General features: G+C 38.6%; 1 protein-coding gene across 1 annotated transcript; it reads left to right on the plus strand.

Moving 5' to 3' along the window:
* Positions 1-1,988: 1,988 nt before the first annotated feature.
* Positions 1,989-3,485, plus strand: LOC115746588 (putative receptor-like protein kinase At3g47110). The gene has a single exon (XM_030682415.1). The coding sequence runs from the start codon at positions 1,989-1,991 to the stop codon at positions 3,483-3,485; it is 1,497 nt and encodes a 498-aa protein (XP_030538275.1).
* Positions 3,486-9,123: the final 5,638 nt, after the last annotated feature.

The following is a 9,123-nucleotide window of genomic DNA, read 5'->3' on the forward strand; positions in this document are numbered from 1 at the left end:
TAAAGCACTTTGGGTGAATTTGGTCCAGCATTTCCAAGGAGCTTTCCGCCCCAAAGCCCATTGGAAGAATGATGAAATATTTGATTCAGCTTTAAGTCAGCATTTAACCAAATACTGACCTTGGGAATGCTGAAAGCTCAATGTTGGTAATGAACATCATTGAGCTTTTAGCATTTGGTCTAATGCTAAGAGATTTTTTTCCTTCTAAAACTAACCTCACCAATTCCTTATATTTTCGATTTTTACCCCCTTTTTTACTATTTATATTCTTCGGCGGTCCGACAATGGGCTATTTTTTAATTTAAAATTTAAAAAATTACATTCAAAACCCCTTTGAAATGTTGTTTTTATCAAACACTATTCAACCCAAAGTCCATTTTCAAATGTGATTTTACCAAACGCAATTAACATTTTTCTAAACGTCTTTAGGTTGAAGGCATTTGCATTTCTCCAAAGTTCATTTTAAATACTGAACCAAATCCACCCTCCATCTTTATGTCTTTACAGGGTTCAAGAAATAGCTTCCAAGGTGTACAACTTTGTCCAACGTGACACTTAGTCCTAGGGATAAAGGAATAAAAGACCTAAAGAACGGGTCAGCCCAAATCAAACGCCTTACATTTTCGGGCTTGAAGAGTCCCGAACTGAGATTTAGTGCTCCCCCGTCATTCTTTTTGGGGCTGGTCCGCACCTTCAGCCTGAGCATCTTTGGGATCTTTGGTTGAAATGGCTCGGATTGGTGAAACTATATATTAAAACTAAAACTATAATGTAAAGGTTAATAATTAATAACAATGAAGGCTCTATTTATACTCCAAACACTTTAATAAAGTCATAAGTAAATTAAATATAAACATATGCGATAATTTTTTAGGCCCAAAATATAGTAAATAATCTATTCTGATTCATAAAAATGAAAAAGAAAACTCCAGTAACAAATTTAGGTAAAAATATTAAACTAGACTCTCTTTCTAGTTTTCCAAAAAAAAAAAAAAATGGGTCCTCTTCGGTGCCATGGATACTTTGACGTATTAAACAATGCCAAGGGGTCAGAATAGTTATCCAGAGCATTAGCAAATCAATTAGACTATTCTAATGTGAAAATCACTTTTAGTTTTCCGGAATCCAAGGGCACGGCCCGGAACATAATCACTCTTCATTATGGAAGCACAAAACTTGCCCGGTGATTCACGTACATTTCCTTCGAGGACCAAAGGAAATTTCCAAGAGCTTTTCTGATGACTTGAGCAAGAAAAGCGATTGTTGGATGAGTCTTCCATTAAAAAAGAGATTTTGCGGAAAACCTTGGCCTCTTGGGAAAGCGGAAAAAGAATATTATCATACAAAAAGTAAGTTGTTTTGTGATGATGACTCGATCTTTGTGTTCATATTGACCGAGTATAATATCATTAAAAGAGGTGATTCTGGTCATGGAAATGTCCATATTACCCTTAACATCAGCTATATAACGCTAGGTGACGTGGAGTTTGGGTAATAGGCAGAGTCCCGAGAAGACAAAATTTTGCAAACTTCGACCACGTTCTCCCCAGTCTTCTTATCAATCTTTCTCCTCTGGGCGTCATGTCACTGGAAAGATAAGACCAAATACGATGAGTGGGTTCAGCAAGTAGATCATAGGTTGAAGGCTAATGATATTTGGTGACAAACAGACAATACCATTGGACAGCCAAAAGAGAGGAGGGGTACGTGCATGAGGATAACATACGTGAAAGTTGGTTGTACTTGCATTCTGATGATGGGAAGAGCTTCAAGGATAGTCCTGCATACTTTAGAGGCCAAAAAAAAAAAAAAAAAACCTCGGCGGCAAAGAAAACTCACTGTAATTTCTATTGTTTCTTGGATTTCAAAGCTTAGGGCGTATGTTCATTGCAACCTCGGAGTCCGTACATATATATCTTCAGAGTACATACATGTAATTTTATGGTACTTCCCATAGTGTAGTCATTTAATAATTGAATTGTTCTCAAATGAAGGTGTTTAATGCAGCAAGACTGAAAAGTGGATCACGGGAGGAAATGAGGAAACATCTATTTCTTGTGCTCAACTCTGCCCTCTTGTGGTGGTGGGTCTCCATCCCAATTCCCGGCGCTTGCTCACAAAACCAAACGGATCGGCTCGCGTTAGCGTCCTTCAAAAACGAGATAAACAAAGACCCGTTTGGAGTCTTGAGCTCTTGGAATGATTCTACCCATCATTGTGAGTGGCAAGGTGTTTTGTGCAGCAAAAGACATCCTGGGAGGGTCACGTCCTTGTTCTTGAGATCACAAGGCTTGGGAGGCTTCCTATCTCCTCACATAGGTAACCTCTCTTTCCTGAGGGTCATGGTTTTGCAGAACAACAGCTTCTATGGCGAAATCCCACAACAGATTGGCAACTTGTTTCGGCTACGTCATCTAATTCTTAGTAACAACTCATTTGGTGGACCGATACCCTCCAACCTTTCCCGCTGCTCGAACCTCGAGACCTTGAATCTCATAGACAACCAACTTGTGGAGGGAATTCACTCCGATCTTGGTTCTTTACCAAGGCTTAAAGCCTTGGGCTTGACTGAGAATAATCTTCTAGGTTCTATTCCTCCTTCGATTGGAAACCTATCGCTGCTAGAACAGCTCTCTCTCTCACAAAATGGATTACACGGAGAAATACCTAAGGAATTGTCCAGACTCAATAGGTTGCTACTTTTACAACTATCTTTCAACAACCTAACAGGTGAGATTCCAGTAGGGATTTTCAACATCTCTAGCATTATTTTCTTCCAGGTTGGCTGGAACCAGTTGCAAGGAAGCTTTCCCCCTAATATCGGCACCACTCTTCCTTCTCTGTATTCCATTGTCGCCAACCATAACTCTTTCACCGGGACAATTCCGTCATCATTAGCAAATGCCACCGATCTCTGGGAACTTGTCCTTGAGAGCAACAGTTTCCATGGGCCAATACCGAAAAATTGGGGAAGGCTAAAAGGCCTTCGGGTATTAGCGTTGGGTCATAACCAGTTGCAAGATGACTTGAGTTTTATTTCTTCATTAGCTAATTGTTCCAACTTAGAGATTCTCAATGTGGATTCAAATTTGATTCATGGATCGTTGCCGACATCCATCTTCAATCTCACCAGCATTAAGAAAATTTCGATGGAAGCTAATTCGATCCAAGGAACTATTCCTTCAGCCCTCGGGAATCTCTTCAATTTGTCTGCCTTGAACTTAGCACATAATTCTCTAACAGGTCCTATTCCTGATTCCATTGGAGCGCTTTATAACTTGCACCCACTGGCTTTGGCTGGAAACAAGTTTGCCGGAGAGATACCATTTGCAATTGGTAACATGACGTTGTTAAATGAACTCTACCTTCAATCCAGCAACTTCCAAGGCTATATACCGCAGAGTCTCAGCAATTGCACTCAACTACTTGAGCTCGATCTTTCAAACAACAATCTAATTGGCTCGGTGTTGACACCTAAATTTTGATTTTTCTAAAATCATCCATTTCGACCATAAAATGAGAACTAGTCATAGTTCTCACCAAAAATAAATTTTTCATGCATTGCATATTTACTCTCTGTCATTGCATATTTATTTAGGGTCACAAGGAATGATCTCTATATTGCTACGTGTCCAAGAGGGATTACCATGGAAAGAAAAGGAGGTACGGGCATAGGAGGAATAACAAGTGGGAGCCGCAGGTGGTTTTTCTTTGTGGAAGTAAGGGGATGCTTTTGACAAATCATAAATAAAGCAGGCCCATGAGTTGTTTTGATTTGGTCATATAACTCTTACTCGTGGCTTGAATTTTATCTCAAATTTAATCTAGCCCATTTTTGGTCATTGAAGCCTTTAGTTTATTACTTGTTGAACTAATTAAGGCCCAAAGACCTTGAAGATTACGTGTGGTAGCCCATAAAGTGAGAAGAAATTTTGCCCACACATGATGACTTCACTTTGGCCGAAATTGATAGGTGTTTAGTTAGATTAGGACTCTTTTAAGGTCAAAATTCAAAATTTATTTAAAGAGTCTTATCTTAACTAAGATTTTATCACTAATTGGCTGCAAATAACAGAAAGTTTTGGTGGATACGGACTCTTAAAATCTAAGGCTTACATTCGATCCCGTTCTAACTAGAACTCTCTATCCAACGATCCAAATTGACTCCTATTCCTACTAGGATTGTCGAGACAAGTTCTATAAATACAAGGCTGCGTTCACGTTGGGAAAGGAGATTTCACACAGACCCTCACTCAGAAAAATTCCGAAAGTTCGAGAGACGCACGGGAGAATTGAGAGGCCAAAAGCTAAAAGTTGTGGCTGGGAATCATCTCGTGGGGGCGTTTTGTTTTATTCCTCCGATTGGCGACCGCTTCCTGCATACTCCAGTGTTGGCTCCATCTGCTGACCTTGTGATCCCTTTGATTGCCACAGTCGTTACTACCGAAGGTCCGAAACTTTGAGTCCAAGAGGTCCCATCCACAAGACGGTTCAGTTTGCAAATCCTCCGAGCCGAACGTCAACGGGAGCCGTAAGTTCCATCCGCGGACAACTTGGCAAGTGGTTCTTCAAATTAGGTAATTTTCTAATATGTTGATATTATGAGAATATTTGCTCGACATGAATATTTCATGAATATTGCATGATTTCCAGATAAATTATAGTTGCTCAATTTAAAATTTCGAATTTGGGAGCATCTCGGGATATTGTGCATATATACTTTCGGATCACTTTTGAGCGTATCTATGAGGAAGTTTGTTGCTTAAATCTTGTATGTTCGAAAATTTCTGAGTAAATATGGGATATCATCCTTATCTTCCTGGATACTTAGCATATTATCTGGTAATTTGATTGTGAAGTGATTTGGATCATATCTTGCAAGATTGCGATAGATTTTTGAAATGTTTGAGCATATCTCATAGCCAAATCGAATTTTTGAAAGTACCAGGTATATCTATTCGAATATTGGAACATATTTTTTAAAATTTGGAAAGCTATCTAATACACTTTGAAAAATTTCAGAAGATAATCTTTCCATATTTTAAAAGATTTGAAATCCTTTTTGGATAGGAGCTTATCTCCTTGAAAATTTCAGAATCCCTTAAGGATTTTAAAAAATTCAATAAATATTTGCACATCTTTAAACAAAACTGCCCATAACACATGCTCCCCAATTGTGCCTTGTCCCTCGGAAAACGTACATTAAAGGCAACATATGACTTCGATCTCGAAGTACGATCGTGCCCGTACGTGTGAATTAGATATCAAATCCTCGATTTCGAGGAGCGGATCGCTAATTCCTAAATAGAATTTCAAGGTTTGCCCTATGTATATAGGGACGACGGTAATTCTATAATATATTCACTTGCTAACCCTAATCTCGGGGGATGTTGTGAATAAAAATCGGAATTTCGGATTTAAAGGTGTTTTATGGGCAATATTGTTTATTTTTGTTCAAATTTCATTGTTTTCATGGTTTAAATAAATTCCTAAAAAATCTCAAAAAAAGATGTCACGTTTTCTTAAGCTAAATCACATTTCTCTTCACTTTTTGCATGAAAATAATGTCTAATAAAATTAGGACTTTGAGAAATCAATTTCTTAAGTTAAATTAGATATTACTTCACATTAGAGTAGTTTTTACCTTTATTTTTTTCATGAATCCGAAAATACACAAAAATATACCAAAAAAAATACCATCCACGTTGCATAGCATTATAGTTTAGTTTGCATTATTATATTTCCTTTGTCATGCATATTTGCCACGTCATTATGCCATGTCACGTAGTTTTGCCATGTCATTACATCTCATTTGTCATATAGGTAGATTGCATTAGCATTGCATTTAATAAAAGAAAACCCCAAAAAAATTTTAATTCAAATAATCAAACTAAGGATTTTTCATGAAAATCGGGTACCGAAAGGGCATTAATTGAAAAGTTAATGTAACCAAGTCCCCGAATCCATTTAATCTCTGGTTCGTATGAAATAAAGTATTTTCTCCCTAATACTTTATTTAGGTTTCTAATCTACCTACCATAAAAGATTAGTGGCGGCTCCAATTTAAATCTTGGCATGTAATTGAACCTAAGTTGCGATTCGGTAGGATTTGGGAGAGTCCGAATTAGGTTAATTAATCTAATTAACCTAATAATCCGTTAACCTTGAAAAATTCAATTTTTAGGTCGCGACAGCTTGGCGACTCCACTGGGGACTAATTTTTTCAAAAAAATTCTGGTGGACTTAAGCCTAAGTGATTTTCATGTTGATTCTCCTTGATTGATGATTTGGATTTGTAATTTGTTCATTTTTTTTTCTTTGGGTGTTAATTGTTATATTGATTTTCTGATTATCTGACCTTTGTTTTGGATAATTGATAGTTGTGTCATATTGTAATTTAATATCTTGGGAATCATAAACTCTTGTGCATGAATTTTCATTTGTTTGCACTACACCATTTTCAAAACCTTAGTAAAATTTAGGACGGTATCAAGATTGGGAATCTCCTTAGCCTCGATCACGGGGAATGGGTGACCCCATCTTTGATCCCGAGCTTTGGTACGGAGGATCACCCAACCTGGCTATAATCTCATAGCATGGAATGGACCCTCGACCTAAATGAAATTCTTAAAGGCTGAGCATTGACCAATCTAATTTGGTACGGTTTGTCTATAAGATTTCGAACTTTTTTTAAAAAAAATCATAAAAAGGGCACACACCTGACACCCATCACGCGCATGTCTGTGTAATGTCATAATGTTGGTGGGTAAGCTTTCTGATCCTTTTCGTGCAAATTACTTATCCTCGTGTACTATTTCGGTCGGTCCATGGCAATTAGGTTGGTCGTGTCTCGATTTACTACTTCATGGAGCGCATGGAATGTAAGAACATCCGAACCGTTCCAATGCCCAAGAAGGGATTAGGCAGTTGGTTTACTCAGTTGGACAGCATAGCTCGAGATTATGTGGAGCACAGATTGGGGCGTTTGGTGCATTTTTGTGAGATACGGGTCCGTACCGGGCTTATTCAGGCGATTGCTCATTTTTGGTGCCCCGAGACCTCGACATTTATATTCGGTAAGCATGAGCTTACCCCTACTTTGGAGGAATATAGCATGCTCATTGGAAAGTCCCTAGATCCGGAACCTATTAGTCCATATATCGGTGCGATCCTCCACTCTTGCTTGCTGAATTTTTGAATATTGGAATAGCTGAAGTTCAAAGAAATTTAAAAGCTAATTACGGGAATTGCTCATTCTCGTTCTTGACCGAATGTTTTAATCAAGCTATTTCATTGCAAAAAGGGAAAATTTTCTTGCTGGCTTTCTTTGGATTAGTAATCTTTCCACATTGTAAAAATTCGATTAACCCAAAGATAGCTTACTTCGTTCAACAAGTTTGTGAAGAGAAAAATTTCGTCAACGCAATATTGGCGGAAACTTTTATGTCTTTGAACAAGTATAAGCGAGATAAATGTGGTACTTTTAAAGGTTCGGCTGAGCTTTTGCAAATATGGTTCCTTTCTCATATTAAAGGATGTCAAAATCTTGTAACAGTCGAAAAGCTCAGAAATTTTTCTCCCCCAATCATTGTTTTCAAAGAAAAACAGGATAAAATTCCAGATTACCATTTTTGTGAGTGGATAGGATTGTTAGAGGATCCGGAACCTAGGGGTTTCCTATGGCAAGCTAGTTGGTTCAAGATAGGTATGGCTCGTTTGGCAAGCGCTGGTGCAAGACCAATCCCTTTGCTCGGATTCACTGGAGCTACTGAGTATTATCCACTACGGGTGGCACGTCAATACGGAGTTGTCCAGACCTTACCACCACCCCTAGAGGCCGAAGGTGTTCGGCTCGACTTCACCGTCAAGGTCCCAGAGCGTGAACAATCAGTGATTACCATTCGCTCATTGTGGAATTTTTGTCGGCCATCCAAGCTCAAGCTACCGAGGAAGGAGTTGCTGGGCAATGAAAAGATATATCATGCCACCCCTCAATACATCAAGAAGCATTCAATTCCTAAAGCCTTACAACCGGTAATCCCAGAGGTGCGACCTACGGCTACTCTTCATGCTCAAGTGGAAGATCTCACGCAGCAATTGGAGCGGGCAAAGAGGAAAGCGGCAGAGGCGACACGGGCATTGAAACGGTTGAAAAACAAGAATGCTCTCTTGAAGTAGTAAATCGAGATCGTATCGTCATCGAAGTCGTTTGGTTATTGGTCTTACATTTAATTAATTTTCTTTCCGATGTCTGGACACATTCTTTATTTTCCTAGGCCTCTTGTTAGGGAAACTTTCGTCAAGTGTTAGCCTTGTTATCCTTTAATTGCAGTTTCAGATAAATAAAACAGTTCTGTTCTCATTCTGACCTTGCTGTGCTGTAAGAATTTTTACACCCTTTTCCTGTTGGATTCAGTTTCCTCACTTCAAATGAAAAATGTTCATAAGATCTTGAACCATCTATTCAAAAAATTTCGTAATGATCCATCGTGTTTTCTATTTTTTATGGAATTAATGGCCGGAGTCAGGCAGGCTGGAATTTGACACGTTCTCAGACTACAGATTCATTTTGCAATTTACTACTAGTAAACGTGCCGCATTGTTAAATTTCCAAACATGAAAGTTGTTGATCTATGTTTCAATTAACAGTCTGAAAAATTTCGGAATTAAATTCATCATTTAAAGGGGTCCTTCGTTCTTTTAACAACAGGTGGACGAAACAGTTTTCTGAACATAATTTTTGGCAAAGATGCATTAAACTGGTTTGATCCACTCAGATCTAGCTTGATCGTCCAACACAAAAGTTGTTAATCAGCCTCTTGGCTCTAAGCTGGTAAATGTTCACACCATTTTCACAATCTAATGATTTTTCATGAATAAATTCCAGAAATCCGACGAGGATGGAACCTGCAGGTCAAGGTCACGAGTCAAGTGCTCATGAGTCTAGTATAGCCATGGATCGACTCGACGTCTCTCATGCATTATACTCATCATATACTCTCTTTTGTAGGTAATTTATCACGGATCCTCCACACATTACCCGATCGGTGGCTAAGAAAATGGCAGACAAGGCTGAAATCAACAACGCGGTCCAGGAAGCTCTGCGAGAGCAATTCGAGGTTA

The sequence above is a fragment of the Rhodamnia argentea genome, chromosome 5 (genome assembly GCF_020921035.1).
Source record: "Rhodamnia argentea isolate NSW1041297 chromosome 5, ASM2092103v1, whole genome shotgun sequence".
In the NCBI taxonomy this organism is placed as follows: Eukaryota; Viridiplantae; Streptophyta; class Magnoliopsida; order Myrtales; family Myrtaceae; genus Rhodamnia; species Rhodamnia argentea.

What these genes read in the sequence shown, in the direction of transcription:
- LOC115746588 (XM_030682415.1), top strand. Translation starts at nt 1,989, where the DNA reads ATGAAGGTGTTTAATGCAGCAAGACTGAAAAGTGGATCACGGGAGGAA.